Source organism: Tetrao urogallus (assembly GCF_951394365.1).
Source record: "Tetrao urogallus genome assembly, chromosome: 1".
Classification (NCBI taxonomy): Eukaryota; Metazoa; Chordata; class Aves; order Galliformes; family Phasianidae; genus Tetrao; species Tetrao urogallus.
In genome coordinates this window covers 147,378,137-147,400,118 of record NC_136813.1, presented here as the reverse complement: position 1 = coordinate 147,400,118, position 21,982 = coordinate 147,378,137, and the positions used below count along the sequence as shown (strand labels likewise).

The 21,982-nt window shown below is 36.1% G+C and overlaps 1 protein-coding gene across 5 annotated transcripts in view; it reads right to left on the bottom strand.

Moving 5' to 3' along the window:
• ANKS1B (ankyrin repeat and sterile alpha motif domain containing 1B) overlaps nucleotides 1-21,982 on the bottom strand; it is a gene marked incomplete at both ends in the record, with an annotated part of 401,710 nt that overhangs the window by 317,113 nt on the left and 62,615 nt on the right. For 3 of the 5 annotated variants that reach the window (XM_079549711.1, XM_079549708.1, XM_079549710.1), the window contains 2 exons: nucleotides 11,154-11,329; nucleotides 14,265-14,375. In XM_079549711.1, coding sequence (XP_079405837.1) covers nucleotides 11,154-11,329; nucleotides 14,265-14,375 — 287 coding nt within the window. Of the gene's footprint in view, nucleotides 1-11,153; nucleotides 11,360-14,264; nucleotides 14,376-21,982 lie in introns of all 5 variants that reach the window. The other 2 variants (XM_079549707.1, XM_079549709.1) reach the window with 2 other exon arrangements.

Here is a 21,982-nt window from a genome sequence, read left to right as displayed (position 1 = left end):
TCACCAGGCTTTATATATATATATATATATATATATATATATATATATATATATATATATATATATAAAAGTATATATATTACTAGCAATAGTTACGAGCTTAATTTTATTCTTATACTAATGGGGTAGACATGAAGTCAATTTTGATTTCAGGCATGTATTAAAGGCATTTAAGAATTCTATCATTTTTCCCTACCATTTGTATCTTTTGTGTAGGTAAAACTAATGTCACTATGTATCAACATACCTGCGCTGGTACCTCCTAACAAAACAGAGAGTCTTCTAGAAATGTTACAGAAGTAAGTATTTCTGTAACATGGGGAAAAAAAAAAAAATCAAATGCTAAAACGTTCTGAAGTTATTTACTTGTTGCTTAAGATCACAAATTAGAAATGAGTTCATTTGAAAGCTTGGCTTTCTTCTTCTTTCCTTATTAATTCAACTTTCCTTAGGGTAAACGTACATATGACAGCAAAAAATACATCTCCCATATACTCAGGCTCACACTTTTACAAATCATCAAAACGACTTTTTTAAAGAGAATAAATATGTTTTTAGAAACTAAAAGCTAAATGTAATTGTTAGAGATCTCTCTCACATTCTTTATCAATACCGTACTAATATTTTGCTTAAATGTGACAAACCAAATGGATCATTACAGGATGAGCTTTTGGTTCTTGATTAAGTTGCCTCTACACTGAGGTCCAGTGCCTGTCATTGTGCACTCTGCCTAATCTCAAACTGTGATTCCAAAACATTCTTTCAGAACAATTTTCAAAGTCGAGCACCATGAGGACATCTCAGCTGCTGATCAGAACACCACTAGATGTCTATGTTTATGCAACTGAGTTGAAGGATTCAGCTGCAAATCACAAGCACCCAGTACTATTCTAGACGCTGCATGCTAGCTGCAGAACCTTAAGCACTACTCCAGAAGGAATGATGGAGCCCATTTTAACCCTATGCAAAAGAAATCTTGTCTGTCTATGGAGAACTGAGATAATTAACATTTATGCAGTTGAATCCTACCTTTCGAGATTCTGCATTTCTACTAGTAATACTATGATCAAATAGAAAGAAAACGAATTTTAAGAAAATCATAATGAAAATAACTTTTTGTTCTCTTGTGAGACAGAAGTTTCAAAGGTCATTTTGGCTAGAATAACAGAGAAAAATCTGAGGAGAGAAAATACCCATGGGAAATGCAATTAGGAGTCCACTACTGATCTTTCGGAGGTCTCTAGGGAAAGTCAGGACTCAAAGGAACAATTGCTGATGACTGTTATACTACTAACAGCAAAGTTCATCAGTCTCGATGATTTGGTTTTGTAATATTATGACAGAGAGAGTTAAAGTTAATAATGCAAAATCACCTTTCTGGATGAAAATTTCATAATCTCTCTCACATTCTTCATAAGTAATTGCAACTAAGATAATCCCAACTGAAGCTGAAAACTACAGCTTAAGAATGCACACCATGTCACACAGTACTGCATACTCACAGGACAGCAGACACGAGAGTATGGAAGAAAAGTGTTCTGCTATGTAAACCTGGCAACAATGTGCACAATGGCATAGGCAGCTAAGGAAAGGAAAGGAATGAAAATGGCACAAATAGGTGTGAAAAAGAATGCTCACTTAAGCACTGAATAACACATACACAAAGATACCTAATTATCCATTACCTAATTATACATTTTATATTGACAAGATGATCTCATGATCAGTTCCAATAGACTCTTCAGATTCTGAGTCGTCCTGCTTAGATTGTGGATTTCTTTGGTATTCAGTTGAGTATAGGGACAAACAACGTATGTTCTCAGTACAATGTCTGACAGTCTCTGAACTAAAACAGCCTTTTTGAAAAAAAAAAAGTACAAGGATCTGCTGTGGTTAATTTAATAAAACATAGCTGTCCAACAGGATTCTCAAGAAGATAAAATACTACAAACCATTTGTTGAACATCCAAAATTTACATACAGCTTTATATCCATGAAGACAAACAAGCCCTTTGATCAGAAAAGCTTAAGTTCTAATGACTTTATATGGGGAAAAAAAAAAAAAAAAAGAAGAAAAAAAAAAAAGTGCTACAGCCATATCTGAGATCCTTCTATAAAAGTGATTTAGCGAGGATGAAAGAGATCCCAGCAGGGCAAGTGAAGTCGTTGGTAGCATGGCAAGATTTACATACAAAATAAACTTTCAAGTGTTAGGATTACTCATCCAGCACAAGGACAGCTTTAAGAAAAATCAAGCCTGAATTATTGCAAGTTGTGGAGAGTGTGCACCAACTATTTTTTCTTTACTAGTCTGTCAGACTTTACTGTAGAAGAATAAATGCAAGCATGATTCAGGAAATAAAATGCGAACACATGCAGCATGTTCTGCAAAATAGAGTAATACATTGGTTATCAAGGTAAACAATGTGGCAGACCAGACCAAAAGGATTAGACACATTTAGGATTCACCAATGCAAGCTAAACACCTAACAGCATTCAGAATGTTACATTTGCCTGTAAGCTGTTTTCCTGCAAGTATCTGATAGTCAAGGAATTTGCCCCACACATACATAATTGGAGAGACAAACTAAATAGTCCAGAAAACCATTACAGTGGAAATGAAGTTGTATTTTTTAATGCAGATTAGATGAATTGTGGCTTGGGAAGCACCCTTCCCCCTTGTTATAGTCGACTCTATGTAGTTTAAATCATACTAAGCACTGTCATATTTCGGCATTTTACATTCTCAAATAAGTGCTGACTATCTCACAGGGTATGTCTGTGCAGCACACTGGAGGATTGTCTAGCAATACTTGTACCAGAAATCACAGCAGCAGGGAGCTGCAGGCTAATTTAGTTGGCTGGGAAGCATGCCATCAGGCAGATTATTCTATGTAGAGTTCCACTCGGTTACAGTTAGGCTCCCTCCAAGACAGAAATCTTTATGATGCTGTTCTAAAGCACAGAGTAATTTACAGATACAGAAAATAACCCTAGAGTAGTTCTTTTAATAACTACAGAACTTAGTTTAGGAAAAAATACCAAAGAACTGTTTGAACTTCCCTGTGCTGGGTAAACTGCTTAAAAAAGAACGGGGAAAAATTTGTATGAAGTCAATGTGTTTTTCTCTTCTTTGTAACATCTATCTCCTGTTTACATAGAATTGCAAAGCCATTTTGGAAAATACTTCATAATATGGTATCATACTTGAAAACAAACCATAGATGATTGGTATGGATGTCAGATTGCAAATGTCTAATGAAATAAATCACAGTAAAAACAGCTCTTCTCAGTGGGAAATACCACCGTGTGCATTAGGAACTAGGATGAACAGATGGTTTTGTGTTGGGTGGTAGCTTTTAAAAACAATTTATAAAATTATATAACTTTATCTTCAGAGAGTGGGTAGACTTTTGTAAGGGAATCTTAAAATGTAGAGTTTATATATCCTGCAAGGGATAAGTAGGGGGCTTTTGAACCTTTATGTTCAATTGAAATAATAACTAGAATTAGCCTGTATAAAGAAATTTGTAACAGAACTAGAGGTAAGAACTAGGGATTGACCATTCAAAATTCTTGCAATGTCATAATTCAGCAATACAAAAATTATCTATGCTAAAAAAGGGGAATTAAATAGAGTAAAAGTATTCCAAACATTGGCTCTTGGTATAATTCCCTTTCTCTAACCTCATAAATACACATGACAAAAATAAATACCACTAGGTGTGTTATCAATTTATTCCTGTGTTATATAATTTAAAATATACCTGATTCTTACAAAGGACTCTCAACAAATCAGGCCTGATTATTTTACCATTCAGTAACAAAAAGGTTGAGCTCATTGTTCTTGAATGTATTTTTAATATATCCACATCAGTCAGGCATTGTATATACTTATTGCTCATTTTCCTCATGTGGAATTTTATCTCATTTTCCCTATAATGCCTCTAGGCAAATTTATAATACAATCAAAGGATTCTACTTTTGATCTAAGAGAGTAATTATTTTATTCCAGATTATTTGATCGCTCTTTTCTACTGTAATATCTCAGTCCAGACAATATTTGTTTAAAAGTTGCATTAAAAAAAAAATAAAAATCAGTATTATCAAATGCTTGAATAATGTAAATTGCTTTTCTCATTATCTTCAACAAATTCCAGCGATTATTACTTTGCAAAATAAAAAAATATTCACTTCTAATTTTTAGTACATGTGCTTCTTAGAAGAATTATTTTTCTTTGCATTAGATAAAATTTGTAACGGGCCACACAAATTTTATTCACCTCTTGTATATTAACTCCTAACAATCTTCTTCCGTAACACACAATTCTATCATTTCAAATCTCCTAAGCATTCAAAAATAAATCATATTGCCTTCATATACATTCACTTTGATTTCCTGACATGAGAATTAAAAGTCCTTCCTTTGAATACATACATACCATACTATTTCCAATAATGTTAATATGACATGTTTTAAAAGATATTTTTCTCATTCTCTCATAAAGCACATAAGTATTAAATGCTCATTTTAGATGACAGAATTAAGGAGAAATTGACGTTTATATTGTGATGAAATCCAAATCTTTTTTCTTGAAGCTACAGAACCTCTCTCCATGCTTCAATTTGTATTACTTCTGCCAGCCTTTATTATCTATTATATAACCCTGTGAAATGTAATCAGATATACTGCTACCTCTTCTGAGAAATCTTTCTGTAATGTAGTCCCAATAATCCTATATGACTTCAGTATTTCAGTTTTATTCTGAAAGCAAAAAAATGAGGGCATCTCATAACACAAGTTTCTCAGTATTTACTTCAGGTAATTAGGAAGAACACTAGAAAAACACTTTCTGGAAATATACCTCCTTTAATCTAAACTGACAATCTGAAGACAGCAAGATACTGCATTTGCACTTGGAAATCTATAATGTAGGTTATGTATTCTGCTTCTGAACATGATGGCATAACTGTAAAAGCAAACATTACAAATAAATACCATCTACACAAGATTGAAATAACTGATGTGAAGAAAATATTTTCATTTGGAGTTCATTTTTATTAAGTGTATCTAGAAGAATTTTATTATTTAAATTTAATTTTAGTTCCAATTTTTTTTTCTCAACTCCAAATGTGAAAAATATTTCTTTATTTTCACACTGTAAAGAACACAGCACCTTCTAAATGCATTCTTAATTGAGAATTAGAAATATGCGATAACCTTTTGAGGAGAGAACAAGATAAATGTCTTCTAAGAGTCAATTTTTAAAAATGTTCATTACATTAACACATCCAATTTATGGAAGGAAAAGACTGAGATGTATTGTATCTGGTATGCACATCTTCCATATATAAGCATACGTATATATATTTACACACATAGAATAGTATAAATGGTCTTAATATTCTCTTTTTTGTTTTGCAAAAACAAATAAAAAGTAGCATTCAACAGAAGCCTTCCTTATGTGGACACACACACAAGCCATTCTCTCTCCTTTCTGAATGTTTTTAAATTAATAAACACCAGAAAGTACACTGTAATAAATATGGCTTATTTCTGTTTTTAGTAATACATTTAGAACAATATGTTCTCACACAAATACTTACACCTCAAACTTGACAAGGAATGGGTAGCAGAGGAATTTAAATTAAAACAATTTACTAGCAGGAGCTCTGTAACGTTCCTCCCAACATACACTTAAACATCCTAGTGTTTGTTTTCCTGGCACTTTATTCTTCCAGATCTTTTGTTTGCAAGCTATACCCATTTAGATTTTCTTACTTGCTTTTGAATTCACACGGATCCTTTGAATAGACACTTGACATGTAACCCCTATGTAATAAAGCACCTCTAAATTTAGCCCTGAGATTTTAGTTTGTGCCTTAAATGTATGCCATGATGTTTGATAATTTTCCACTTAAAAGAATTACAGACGTTTAAAAGTAATTTAAACTATAAACTGTTTTAAAAATGCATGATTTTAAGAAAGCAAAGAAAAAAAGTTGAAACTCTTGTATAACATGGCTGCTTTTGTTCTTGAAATTACTGAGCCAGACTGCCATCTATTGGAAAATAAACACTTCTAAAATTATATTTTTTTGAAAACTGAAAGTACTATACGCTACTGTAAAACTGATTTGCAAGCAATCATACGTAAGACAGCTTAATTTTAAAATTATATGAAATATTTACATGAGAGCACATCATACACGTGTTGAAACAAAGCCAAATTTGCAATATCAAGCACAGAAAATAATGAATTTTCTGGTGTGGCTTTAACTTTCTTTAGCTCATTATTTGTAATGAGCTCTTCAAGTAAATCATCAAGTTAACATATTCACATCTGACTTTGTACTACTCATCAAACAAGCGTTCCAAGTATTTACCTCCTGTTCTCACTCAGGAAGCTAACAGTCCACACACCATTCTAGAATCCTAAATTTTGTCCAGTTTCCCTTCCAACTTCTGGAGTGGAATTTTGCACTTTATCTCATCGGTTCCTATTTAAAATTATATAATGGCATTTAGTATTATTCTCCTTACTTTCACTTACATTGTATTCTCTTCCTCTCAGGTTCAATTAATCTAATTTGCAAGATTCTGCCTTCAATTTTGCTATTGAATTTTCCTATGTCCTGGGGAAAGTTAAGTCAACAGAAAGGAAACTAAACCATTTTTTCTTCCTCTAGGAAGCTCCTTTTCAGTTTCACCTGATCTCTGAGATGTGCAAACTCTACTTTGACTTTAAGACTCTGTGAAAACATTAACCTCTTGTATTGTTAAATGCCTTATGTCACAAGTCAGACATCAGGTCAACAGAGGCACATAAAGTAATAAAACATTTAATGTTTTCCATGCAAAATTTGTTGAAAAGGTTGTCCTGAAGACTCAAGTCCTCTGGCCCAAACATATCAGAAAAACTTGCTGAGTAGCTGGATGACTAATTGTCGAACTACTCAGCAAACGGACAACCAGATTTATTTCTGTTCTTAACCTAAAAAAGTTCTAACTCATAACTTCTTCAAAAGAAAATGTAGCACTCTGTAGATGAGCTGAAAACACTGAGCAAAAAACAATGCAAGACATCTAAGGTAAAAAAAGGAATAGAATTTACTAGTGGATAAGAAGTCTTAAGCCACTCAGGACCACATCGGTATTTTTCCAGTGGCTGTAAAATACACAAAGAATCCTGGAGGGAATCATGTGGGAGACTACAAATGTGACATTAAAACTCACTCTTATGCCATAGAGAGAAATGAACTACACTTTTCCACTTTCCAGATGAAACTTTTTATAGTCTAGTTACCGCATTAAAAAGCGGACTGCATCACTACTACTATTATGCAAAACAAAGAGTTTTGCTCTTTGAAATATCAGAGGTTGACACTGATTCAGGACAGAATTCCAAGCTGTGAATATTAGATAGACAAACATTCCTTTCTTAAGCTCTGAATCAACCTAAATCTTCAGTCCCAAAGAAGATTTATCCCTCTTCAAAATTATCAGTTGTTTATAAAAGCTAACAAATGCATTCAGCTTCCTGATGCTTTCTCCTTACTGTGTCCATGATAGGGTAGTCTCAGAAGGTGCTTCCTTGATCCAACTGATCAGATCTTGACCCACAATCCCTCCTATTTCTCTGAAAAATAGCAGGATGCAAAGGCAGGAAGAAAAATGTCTCCTAGCAGCCAGTTCCTTTGAAGAATCTCCCAAAGGTCACAAAGTCTCATGGCTTGGATTTTGCAGAGGTTCAGAATACTGGACTATAGCAATTCAAAAGTATGCATCAGTCATCATCTCTAGAACGTTTGTCCAGAAAATATCACCTAAAATATTACCAGTGGAGATCTGACTTCTGCACTTGCTCAGAGCTAACACTGCCACAATCAACAACACGTCAGAAGAAGAGGGGGAGAGAGGGGAAGAGTTGCTGATTGCAAGCTGAAGCAAGTGCTCATTTGCAGAGGTTCACCTGGTGCAGTTTTTACACCTGTGCTGGAACTGGTAAAGAGAAGGACAGCACACTTAGTGCTGCAGGCAGAAAGAGTCTGTACTCCAGTGCTACTGTGCTGTCACTGCTTCCAAAGAGTCCTAGAGTATGCAGCAGCAAGTTAAATAGATGCGGACATGGAGCCATGGATTGGTTTGGGTTGGAAGGGACCATTAAGATCATCTAGCTCCAGCTCCCATGATATAGGCTGGGATACCTCCCTCTAGACCAGGTTACTCAAAGTCCCATCCAGCCTGGCCTTGAATGCTTCCAGGGAAGGGGGATTCACAACCTCCCTTGGCAGCCTGTTCCAGCATGTCACCAGCCTCACAGTAAAGAATTTCTTCCCAATATCTAATTTAAATCTACCTCTTCTGGTTTAAAGTCATCTCCTCTCACCCTGTCACTACACGCCCCTATAAAAAGTCTGCTTCCAGCTTTCCTGTAAGCCCCTCTCATGTACTGGAAGGCTACTATAATGGTCTGCCAGAGCCTTCTCTTTTCCAGGTTGAAAAGTCCCAGCTCTCTCAGCCTGCTCCTGCAGGGGAGGTGCTCCAGCCCTCTGATCAATCTTGTGGTCCGACTCTGGACTCACATGAGCTCAATGTCCTTTTTCTGTTGGGGCCCCCAGAAGTGACACAGAACTCCAGATGGGATCTCATGAGAGCAGAGGAGCAGAATTATCTCCCTTGACCTGCTGCTCATGCTTGTCTTGATGCAACTTAGGATATGGTTGGTGTTTTGGGCTGCAAGTGCACATGCCAGCTCATGTTGAGTCTTTCATCAACAGACATCCCTAAATCTTTCTCCTGTAGTCCCAAATCTTTCTTCTACGCCTCCAAATACTTCTGCACCCTCAAATCCTTTTCCTAATACAGATAATAGAGAAGTCCTCCCAGAGGTTCAAGTAATCTAATTTGCAAGATCCTGCCCTTCAATTTCCCTATTCAATTTTTCTATGTTCTCCCTATTATCTCCTGATAGAGATAATAGAGGAGAACCCACTAACTCTCTAGATTAATTACAGAAGCTTCCCAACAAGAAGAAAACTCAAGACAGAAAAAAAGTTGCAAGAATCTCTCTCATATTTATCCTGAAATCCATTTCTGCCTCTCCGTATCCATATTTCTTCCCACCTATCTCTTTCTCTCTGTATATTCATGTTCTTATACATACATAGTCATGTAGGTTTCTTCAGTCATCATCATTCACTCTTCTTCTGCCAGTGCCGGGATGGCTCCTTACTGAGCCTGTGGGTCTTAATCTAAAAAGTAGCACTTCCCCCAAAATAAAAGACCATATTTCAAAACTGAGAATTTTGGCTACAAAGAAGACAGACAGAAACTGAACGGACTTAGTAACAGTAAAATACTTTTCTATAATGAAGATCTTTTTAGATCAAACAGCAAAATCTCACATCACAATACAGTTCCTTCCATGCATAGGCCTGTGCAGTTGGGTCCACTCAAAGGAAAAACATGCTCTGCTCTGAATGGTCACTTGATGACAAAAGTGTGCATCATCGCCTTCATTCTAGTTTTCATTGAAAGAAAAACTTGTTGCACTAGTGGGAAAGAGTGATGACATGCTTTAGCCAGTTCCCATTTTCAAAGATTTGCTTTCAAATCTTTGAATAAATAATCACATGAAATGTCAGCAAATGTACTTTCCTAATTTACCTGCTATAGATAAATTACAGATTTACTGGTTGAATATTCACATTCTATTTCATTTAGGTCTGTAAAACTTTAAGTTTGAATAGACAGAATTATATGAGTTACAATTTCTGCAAACAGCAACAGAGAAAACTTAAATAGCAGTTTGCATCTAAATACAGAGGGACACTTGAAAGACATATAGAAATGCTTAAATGACTCCAGTACCTTGTTTAGACTGACTTCACTATGGATTATGTATCTAATTGCTCAAACATAAAAGGGCTTTACAAAAGTAGCTACTGCATTTTGGGGCAGCTAATCATTCCTGTAAACCTAATTCTGTCTCCATATATGGTAAGGAATTCTCTAGCACATAAAATGTCTTAACTTGCTATGCTTCTCACCACGTATTAGAGCATAATCGTTCTTAATTTATGAAGAAAGAAAACGAAATTTAGCATTTAACATTTTACCTCTGTTGTGTGTATTATTTCATGAGCAATCCTATTTATTTTACTTAGTGAGGAAAAGAATTAAATTAAAAGGAAAAATAATAATAAAAGTGCTTTTTTACCCTGTAATTAAAAAAAAAAAAAAAAAAAAAAAAGCATTGTACAGCACTTTATTTACAGGAATAATATTAATGAAGTTATATTTTCAACTATAGGTAGAAATCACTGAAGTGCCACAACAACAACAATTTTCAGTATTAGACAGTCTTTCAGAACATTAACTGCTAGGAAAGCTACATGGTAATAACATTTGTAGGAATTGTAACTGAAAATGTTTAGCTTCTTATTCTGAGGGGTAATTCTGATCAAATTCTGCAAGCATTTAGTCTCAGATACAGCTCTGAGTATTATCAAGTTCAATGCATTTCTCAAAAACCCCCTCTTTGCACTCCCCAACCTCAAAAGTAAATTTAGCCTGAACTTTTGATCACATTTGTAGTGATAACCACCAAAAGCTATTCTTAGTTCTAGGAGGCAGTATCTTTATAAAATTAGAGGAACACTAAATTCTAAGTCGGTAACGAGTGTGTCTTATTCTTTTTTTACTGTCATATTATTAGACATATCATATTCTTGCACTATTTCTTTCCTGAATGTGATATAAATAAAGCAAATATAGAATCCTAAATTATCTAGGTTGGAAAAAACCTTCAAGATATCAAGTCCAACCATCAGCATACCTAGCAAAGTCCCACTCCTAAACCAAGTCCCTAAGTGCTACATCCACACTTCTCTTAAATACTTCAGGGAAGGAGATGGCACCAATTAACCACCCTCTCCATGAAGAAATTTATCTTAATACCCAAACTAAGCCCACTCTGGCACTACTTAAGATCATTATGCCAGAATACCCCCAGAAGGAGATGTCCTGATGGCCCTAGATGGCAGGAGAAAGCTATAATTGGGCAGCAATTCTCTTGAATTTGGATCCATTGGTACAAAATAGAACAACTATTACTGAATATATCATCTTTGTATCTCATCTTACTTACTACATTAAGCTTGGTTTGGATTCCACTGGTCATAAGTTCTTCCTCTGATATTTTACTAAAATTGTCCAGAAAATGGTCTGATATTGTATGAGACAGATCTTCAAAAGAGTATTCCTTTTCTTGGCACAATTTGATTTCATCTAAGAGCTTTGATAATTCTCCAGTCACAGCTTCACCTTTAAAAACAGACACACCATTAGTCAATACTTAGAATATTAGAGGTCATTTATGATTAAAATGGAATGCAGGTTATGTACATTTTTACTTAGTATTTCTTACATTCCATGCCTTAACATGTAAAGAGTGATCTTCACACACAATTCTATCCTCAAAAATAGTGGCATCTCATTCCAGGATGGGAATCACTCGAGGTAATCTACTTATTTTTCCTTTCCTTTATAGCTTGTATTTAGTAAGGATGAAATTCAACATGTACTTACCCTTTCTCTGTTTTCCAACAGAGTTGCTGAATAAAACCAGCAGCTATCCAAGAATATAAGATTTAACCAGAAAAGGAAAGTTTCTACAAACATACAAAGCTACCATTCCATACACTGCACAGGATTCATATTTGCTAGTCTGAAGAAGTAAGACATTGCATAGTCTCCATAAACTCTAAATTGATTAGGACTAAGTTTCAGAGAATAAACATCTGTCCCTGCAAAAAGCTATGTTTTATAAACAATCCTTGGTCTCTTTCTCAGAGTCCAACTTTTTGGAATCATGGAGGGAATGTGTTGGGCAAAATCCACAAGTTTGAAACATTCCTCCCTGTATCAACCTATCAGAAATCCATGTTTAGTGCATTCTTTATTCTATTTCATGAATTCTCCTTCATCTTCAGCTAATCAATTTATCGAAAGAGTAACACAATGGGCTTTTAGTAGCTATACTAACTGAGGGCCTCTACTTGAAAGATAGGAAGTAGTAATAAGTGTTAGAATCACAACTGTGTTAGTTTGGGATAATCTACTGCATATGTGTTACACAGTTACCTTTAATAATAGCAATGAAGAAGTGAATGAAAGCCAAGTTTATTCTTGAAGAAGTAAGAGACTCTTTCTCTTGACTAGGTTCCAAGAGTCATACTGTTGGAAACTACAGTCCTCCTACTCAATAAAATACAGAGATAATTTCATTCCACTCTACCCTTTGGTGGAGAAAAAAAAAAAAAAAAAAGTAACTAAAGAAAACCCAGGTAAGATTCTTTCTATTTGGTCTAGAGCTCTTTTTGTACCATTCTTTCTAGTTTTTTGGTTTTTTTTTTCATTGTTTGTTATGCTAGGTAGACACAAAAGACACAGTTCATTATATTTTTAAAAATTACAACTGTGACTCCAATTTTTAGATCCAAGAATATAAGCTGTTAATTAAAAGCATCTAATTGCCTTTTAATAGTTAAGTATAAGAAACATCTTAATAAAAAGTTGTTACATTTTGTTATGTTTGCACTAAACTTGAAATTGAATCAAAGGCTGCAATTAGCTCTATTTATATTTAGCTTTATAATTTAAAAAAAAAAAAAAAAAAAAAAAAATTTATTGCAGATTAATACCAGAACAAGTAAAAATTGGAAGTAAAAGACTTGAATATTAAGAACTATTTTAAAGAACATCCTGGAATACCATAATGAAAACACAGGACTACTGTTTCCTACAGATTTATGTTCTCTAAGTGCAAATATCTCATATTCTTCCACATATGTCCTTCAGTATTTCTTGCTAGGCAAGAATTAGTTGTGTGTGGTAAGACAAGAACTGCAAATGTGATAACTGGCCTGTCTGTAAGCATACACTAACTGGCTATCTGATTGCTGCCAGAAAGAATACATAAAAGATTATTTTTGCTTAACTTTCTTTCAGAGCAGGCCTAAGAAACGTCTCTCTCCTCTATCTAGCTATCTATTTTCATGACAGTCACAATAAGGTAATTGATACAGCTATCCATCTTTCAAATTTGGTTTAAATTATTTGAAATTAGATTATTAGAAAATGACAGACAGATGGGAAGTACAATCACATACAATTTCTTTCCTTTAAAATCAGATTACACAACAGACAAGGAAAAACAAAGTAGCATGTTTATGTGTAGTGTTTATATCTTGAAAGCAGAAGAACAATGTGTTTTAAAAATATTTACTACCTAAATTAATGATGGATTTTTCCATGACACGGGAAAGCTGATTTCATGAATGATTCTACTAAATTCAAAGGAACTATTTATATTCATATGTTACATGTTTGTCAAACACCCCAATGGGAAACATGACTAGAATTGGAGTATTTGTTTACTGTCACCATGAAGATCATAATCTGGTTTGCAGCAATAAGCTTAATTTTCTCATGAATTAAAATCCATAGAAAAGGGGTGAAAGAGACTCAAAAAAAAAAAAAGAAAAAAATCATCAAAAAAAACAAAGAAGACAGGCAGTTATTTGCCAGTAGTTAATTATATGTACTTTGGATGACTATAGAAGCCAGTAATCAGGTTTGGTTTTAGAATTAGGATTGGTTTTCATGAAGAGCAGCATTACAACATGCTCAAGAAATGTCCTTCCTATGACACTTTGGTGCATAAAAATGTAGGTAAGAGCATAAGATCAAACCATGTACACATAACAGTGACAGTCATGGTACATGAAAGGTATCTTAGAAGATTTATCTGCAGGAAGAATGGGAGAATGGTACACAAATGATCCTTCAAAGAGTCAAATGTAACACAATCGGAAAAGGTACTCACTGGCTGAGACAAAATAAATTCTCTCCTATCTTAAGCACCTACGGAGTATTGTGGCATATTTATTAATCTTCTGTTTTACTTAGGAAATGCATTATGTTATAGAAAAATATTTAAGATCAAACAATGTAACAGACTGTAACCAATCTATGACTTGTCATTTTTGAGAATAGTTCTTTACTTTCTTTTATGGTATACATTACAGTGTATGCAGTCAAGCTAGGTAGTTCATAATGGAAGAAAAGGTTTTCAATAATAGTCTTTCTTTATCTCTCTTTTTCATTTCATATCTTCATACAAACATGTTAGTGGTATAACTTTACTATTAAAGACAATTCAATACAGCTTCTGTATTCACAGAGTACATGTATTTACTTTTAGCCTTTGGAGATGGAGGAACTTCTGGAGACAAAATGCAAGACTGATGTTCTGCACCTTCCAGTGGGCGTTCCTCTGAAACACTTGCATTTCCTGTTTCCATATATTCTGCAATTTAAAGATATAAATACATATAAACTCCAGAATGAAGAAGGTTGATTCTAATAAAAAGTATATTTCCTACTTCCTTTTTTTATGAAACCTCTTCCAGTTTCGCATACTAAAATCTTGTAAATACTCATAAACACTGTGGCAAGGCAATCATTTATTGAAAATATTATAAAACATTATAATGGCCAGTTACCTTCTCTAATCTACTGAAACTGTTAGAGGAATCTGACTGCGAGAGTAATGAGTTGTAAGTATCACTATGATTTTTCCTATCTCCTTGAAATATCCATATTGCTTTTCCATTATATTAGTACCATTGAAAGAATTTTCTTTTGTTTTAAATCTGTTAAGAATATTTAGTCAAAGAATCATAGAATGGCTTAGGTTGTAGGGGACCTTTAAGATCATCTAGTTCCATCCCTCTGCAATAGGGAGGGTTGCCACAAATTAGATCAGGCTTCCCAGGGCCCCATCAAACCCACCCTTGAGTGCCACCAGAGATGGGGCACCCACAACCTCTCTAAGCAACCTGTTCCAGCACCTCACTGCCCTCTGAGTGAAAAATCTGTTTCTAACAGCTAACCTAAATGTCCCCTCTCTTAGTTTAAAGCCATCCTCTCTTGTCCTATCAGTATCAGACAGCGTAAAATATCAGTTCTTCTCCTGCATGTAAAGACCCTTCAAGTACTGGAAGACCACAATGAGGTCTCTCCAGAACCTTCTCTTCTCCAAGCTGAACAATATCAACTCCCTCAACCTTTCTTCAAAGGAAAGGTGCTCCAGCCCTGTGATCATCTTAGTGGCCCTCCTCTGGACCTCATCCAACAGCTCTGCATTCTTCTTGTGCTGGGGGACCCAGACCTGGGTGCAGTAGTCCAGATGGGGCCTCGCAAGGGCAGTGTATAGGGGTCACTAAGCTTCCTCTCACTGCTGGCCACCCCTCTTTTGATGCAGCCTGGGATACAGTTGATCTTCCAGGCTCTAGTCAAGATATTCAAGTTAGCAATAAGTAGAAATACTGATACTGAGAAGATAAAATATTCTGCTTGCAGAACAGAGACTAAGTACTTCAGAAAAAAAGCACTTTCAAAAATTTAGATATAATTAATAGGTTAAAAAAGTCCATTCTAAAATTTTTCTCTCTTTTATTCTTTAAAATTTGCTTTTTTCCAACTTCATGAGCATGTTTATAAAAACAGACATGTGAAATGATGAATGAGATAAACTTCAAATTTGCTATTAATTTTGTACAAATGTTCATGATTTTCACCTGGATTACTACATGCTCAATAAAACTCTAAGACTTAAATTAACGTTATTGCAGAATAGATATTAAATAATTAATGACAAACTAATTTACGCCATAGTGGTTTGTTTGTTTTGTTTTGTTTTGTTTTGTTTTCCAGCAGAATGACTGGTTCCCTGTTCAGGCAGCTATTTTGCATCTCCACTTTCTTGATTTCCTGTATCTCCACTTTCTTGACTTCCTGTAGTACTTAATTTCTTATCCAAATAGTAAGCACAGCAGTGAACTACAATAACCACATTCATTCGTACCACACTGGATGAGTAAAGTGTTTCTGGGAACTGAAAACTTCCCTGATTTAATTTTCGCAGTCTACAATGTACTTGTTTAGTTAGTTTTATTTCTGTTTAAATAACAAATCCGATAACCCAAATACAAACTGTGATGAAATTGACATCTTAGAAAATGAAACTGGAAATGGCAGAGAACAGCATGCAGTTTTAGAATACTTTGCAGCTTGTTATTTCTTAAAGATTATGATATGAAAATGTAATATAGTAAGTCAGATGGTTTGTAATGGTCCATTGGAGAAGCTGTCATAAATTTCTCCATATGAAAACATGCGGGTTTTTTTTTAGTTTAATACTTAAAGGAAAGAAGCAAAGATAATTCTTAAGTAAGGGACCATGTGAAAACCGTAGAATCATAGAATCACCAAGGTTGGAAAAGACCTCCAAGGTCATACAGTTCGACCATCTATCTTTCACCAATATTTTTCACTAATCCATGTTCCTCAGTACAACATCTAAATGTTTTTTGAACACAACCAGGGTCAGTGACTCCACCACCCCCCTGGGCAGCCTGCTCCAGCGCCTGACCACTCTCTTGGAGAATAATTTTTTCTAATGTCTAAACTGAATCTGCCCTGGCACATGAGGCCATTCCCTTTAGTCCTATTGCTAGTTACATGGGAGAAGAGGCCAACTCCCACCTCCCCACCCCACCACAACCTTCCTTCAGGCAGTTGTAGAGAGCAATAAGTCATCCCTGAGCCTCCTCTTCTCCAGACTAAAAAGTCCCAGTTCCCTCAACCACTTGTTCTCCAGACCCCTCACCAGCTTTGTGCCCTTCTCAGAACATTATTCAGGGCCTCAATGTCTTGTAGCGAGGGACTCCAAAAACACGATACTCAAGATGTGGCCTCATCAGTGCTGAGTACAGAGGCATGACCACTTCCCTGCTCCTGCCGGCAACACGATTTCTGATACAAGCCAGGATGCCATTGGCCTTCTTGGCCACCTGGACATGCTGCTGGCTCATGTTCAGCCATGTGTCAACCAATAACCCTAAGTCTGTGTCCTCTACGCAATCTTTCAGCTACTCTGCCCCAAGCCTGCAGCGTTGCCTGGGGTTGTTGAGGCCAAAGTGCAGGACCTGGCACTTGAACTTCATCTCATTGGCCTCAGCCCAGCTCTCCAGCCTGTCCAGATCCCTCTGTAGTGCTTTCCTACCCCCAGGCAGATCGACGCTTCCAGCAACTTGGTGTTATCTGCAGACTCATTCAATCCTCTCATTCATGTCATCAATAAAGACACTGAGCAGGACAGGCCCCCGTACTGACCTCTAGGCAACATCACTTGTGACCACTGACCACCACTACCTGGGCCCAGCCCTCTTTACCTAGCAGAGTATACCTATCCAAGCCATGGGCTGCCAGCTTCTTCAGAATACTGTGGGAGACAGTCTAAAATGTTTGCTGCAAGTAGCAGCAAGACAAAATACTCCGGAATTTTTTCAGCTCTACCAGCTACAATATTTGCTGAGATATTGTGTGACATGGAGGAGAAATAAAAGAAAAGCAAGATCAAAAGAAAAAGGAAAAATAAGAATTCATGCTTGAAAATATATACTGGATAATTTTGCAGCTGTCCAAAAGCAAACATAAAATAAGTGGCAGCGTTCAAATTATTGGATCAATAATTAAATTATTAGGAATGGAAATGCAGGTAAGATTGTGAAGAACATTAATCTTGGTATCATTTTGATATCCATATAAGTCTTGGGAAACCTCTTAAAAAGGCTCAGCACACAATGTGCTGGAGAGGTTTAGAACAGCCCAACAGAAAGTGCCATCCTGGTAAAATACATGGTGCAACACTTACAGCTTCAGGCTTCTGCGGTACTTGTACGTTAACTTTATGCTTTTGAAAATTCTACTGTATATAAGCAAAAACAATAAAGTGATGGATTCGGTTGTGAGAAGCTCATAGACTAGGTAAATGAGAACTTACTCATGTTATCAAAGGAACAGACACAAACCAAGTGATCTATTTTAGGAGCCAAATACAATCTACTCAAAAGCAGTGGATGCTTTCACCCACAACAAAATTCTATTCACCTGCAGCTGGCTAGAAACTCATCTTCCATGCCTTTCCAAACTTAATGAAAAAGATGAAGTTGTCAACCATCATCTGTGCTCTGATTACAGTGTAGCTTAGAGACTTCTCTGGATTCACTCTCCTCAAAACAGAAAGACAAGCTTAGTCAATTAGATTAGCTCATGACCAGAACAGTTTCCACAGCTGTAGTCTGAAAGAGTTTAGAAAAGAGAGTTCTGCAACAGGGGAAGGTGAAGTCTGCTCAGGATGCGATCTGTCAGAATCATAATGCTTCTCCAGCTTTCCGTGTCATGTCATCATGTTCCACATTTCACAGCGAGTGGACATGACTAGCACAGAGTGAGGAAAGCATATGTCAATACATGCACTTCAAAGATGGCTCTTCACCAAATTGCTTTGGGAAGAATGGAGTATTTTACATCTGTTGACTCAAACTGCAGACTACAGTTCAGTGAGGATTAATCCAAAGAATGTGAAAATCTGAAAATGTTCCAGAAGGGTTCCTCACTTCTGTAACATGTGCTAGGCCAAAGTCAAGGAGAAGGGAAGGCATTAAGATGTAGGCAAGACGCATCTGTCTTGCAGAGGAGCCCCCAGGAATATCAGCCATAACAGAGGATGGCCCAGCTCAGCTGGAGTTGTTGCTGAAAATCCAGGGGCACTGAAAGCTTTGGCTCAGGTCAACCTGCTCTTAATTTCAGGTCCTCCATGTTCTCATTCCTTAGTGAAGTCAGGATTTTTGCTTAATTTATAAGCTCTGGCTTTTAGAAAGAGAACTTAGACCTTTACTTCTATTTTGTATTATTATTGTTAATACTTAGTATAAGCTCCTTTGACTTTTATTTTGATAGACAATGTAAGCAAAGCAAAGAGTTAGAAACACCTGGAGTTCCTCTCTACAGTGACTTCCCCTCAAAGAAAAGGAAAAAAGCCAAATTTGACTAACATAAAAATATGAACACTCACCTTTCCAAATAGAAGAATCTCCAATAACTAGACCAGGTGAATAAAGCAGGCCACCGACACACACCCCCAGCATGGCCTGTGTCCCTGAAGAACAACCTAATTTCTCTGTGCCCTCCTGCACAGCCATCATCTCACAACACCCTCTGGATATCTCAGGCTTGGCTCCCTGCACCCCCGACACCTGGCTGAGCTCCCTCAGCTCCACCACATCCTATCTCAGCTCTCTAGAAGCAGCTCCCGAAGTACCTCAACCATTCCCCTGAGAAGGACCAAACCCTGGCCAACCAGAGGCCTCAGGACCCAATGCCTCGTACTCACAGTAGCAGTGGTTACATGAAACCAACTGCTAACTGCTACCTTCACATCTAGTAAGGCGGCAGGCATGAGCTAAGGACAAGGCTGGACTGCTCTAGTCCCCTGCATTTCAGAGCAAAATTCTGAATGACTCAATTTTAACATGATGCCAGAAGAAAAAGAAAATCTAGATGTTTTGGTGTGGGCGCATAAGGAAACATGTTCAGGGATGATAAAAAAAAAAAGCACTGGAGCTACGATTCTGAGATAGGTGAGGAAGGTGGTAAATAGTGGATTAATTAATTAACAAACATGGTTTATTAAAGTGCTATACAGTACTTTATAAAGGGAGTTGATGAATACCCAGGAAAAAAAAATAAAGGTGCTGGAAGTGCTGGGGAATTGATATCCCAATTCTTTTCTTCCTACAAAGATCTAATAAATCCTTGACTGGAAATGTATTTCAGAGAAGCTGCAGACTTGTACTGAAGGGAATGGAAAATCTATTTGTCCACAGAAAGACAGGAAGAGAGAGAGAGAGAATAGACTAAAGCCCTGCGATAACAACATTGCAGCTATGTATGCAGGGGGGAGAAAATAGAATCCTGGTTCTGTTTCCATTCCAGTAGCTGCTTATGTGTTTTCCACTTATTAATAATTGGGTAACATGTACAAACTATGTTAGTTTCTTAAGCACCATCAGTAGAAGAGATAGGAAGTGGCTTTCTACTACATCTCCTTCCATACTGCCTATACTGCAGAGCTTACTGTGTCTTTCTGGTGTTCCCATCATTTCTCATCTGTACAACTACCTATCATCTCTTTTTATTTTTTTTTTTATTTTTTTTTTTTCCATAATAGCAAGAATTCTGTTTCCAGAAATAGTAAAAGAGCGAGATTCTAACAGAAAACACATTGGGCTGGGGAAAAAGGGTTGAAAGATGGTGTAGTGTGCACCTGCGTCACGTTCACATGTGCTGAAACTAAAACACAGCTGGTCGGTTTAATTTTAGGCCTACTAGCCTTGGCAACATCCCTTTCATCTTCACTGGCTAATTATAAAGCCCTAAGTGCCAATACTGTTAACTGCTTCAGCACTGAATGCTGTTGTTTCATTACATCCAAGAAATGAATGTGCTAATTCTCCAATCTTTGAGCATGTCAAAGCAGCTAATTCTTCATTACCATGTAAAATATCTATACTGTAGTAAGTATTTTTAACTAAGCTCAATTCAGTTCAGACCTGAGCCAGACACAGAAAATGATGAAACATATATGAAAGACATAGAATTAAAACTTGAACTGTCATTCTAACCTGTCTGTAATTAACAGGCAATTAAAAAAAAAAAAATTCAGGTGGGGTATAGTTTAGTTATTTGGTTTTGGGTTGCTCTTGAAAAGGGTTTCATTATTTATTTGTCATCTATTAAATAATAAAACAAACTCGCCAGGAAAATGGAAGGCTATTCAAGCACCATTTTTTCTTCTTCTGTGGGAACTTCAATTACTGTTTTCTCAGGATGGTTGAACAGATTTAATATTGCCACTTCCACAAACTGCTTCCTTAAAACTAATAATTTCCTTAAAACTAATAATTCTCCCTGAAAACTTTTCTTACCATTTTGCTACACCTCTATATATAGCACTGAACACTAGCTATCAATCTCACCAGTAATAGTGGTCACATTACTTCCTGGTTTGTTTCATCAGTCTGTATATATGCATCTTGCAGCCTTTGAATTAAATTTTGAAAGCTAATATCTTGTAGCAGGAGCATATATTATGCTCTATGTTAATACTATAAACTGTACAGTGGCACTTCAAGACTTAACTTGGATTTCTAGGTTTCATAACAATACCAAGGGGAAAATGGTAGAAATTAGTTAAAATGCCAGAAGATAAAATCTTATTCTAACCTGGCAACAAAGAAAGAATAAATTCAATACATTATGTTGACATAGAATCATGTAGTACATACAGAAAATAAAATAGGAAGAAGCAAAATTCAGCAAGTAATCGTCTGACAGCATTCGTTTCATCTCTTTTTCCTTTTAGTCTACATGAAGGACAGATGTAAACTTGCCTAGATAATCATTGGAACACAGGAGGTTTAGCAGGAATGTATTTGGAAGCCCCTACTCTCTCTCAGCATTTGCCCTTTCTTTGCATGGAATTCATTACCCACTGAAGTTGAACTCAATTACAGTACATTAAGGTTTCTCAAATTCCCAGTGCTTTACTGATTTTTTCACCTACAGTGAAATAAATGCCCACATTTCAATGAAAAATATACTCAACAAGCTTTTTAGAGACAGGGTAGATCTGCTGCATTATCATCAGTGCTAGTACTGAATCCTGACATTCTTGTTCTTGATTTTTCAACTTCATCTCAAATTTCAAACTTTATCTCAGATGGTTAAAGGTTTAGTAAACCCTTTGCTGATGAAAAAGAATCTCAGTAAGCTCCACAAAGGAGTACTGAAGGGACTTGTCCAGTTTTCTCAAGTTTCAAAATGGCATTTTGATAAACATTTTTCATCCTTGAACATCACTTCTGACTATAAGGCAGACCAAGCAAAAATAAACAGCTGTTTGTTATAAGTCATACTACTACAAGCTCAAAGTATTAGCAGTCTTCTTCATACTTGCAAGGCACATGTGAAAAAGATATTGTGTCAAAGCACAAAGAAGCTTTCAAA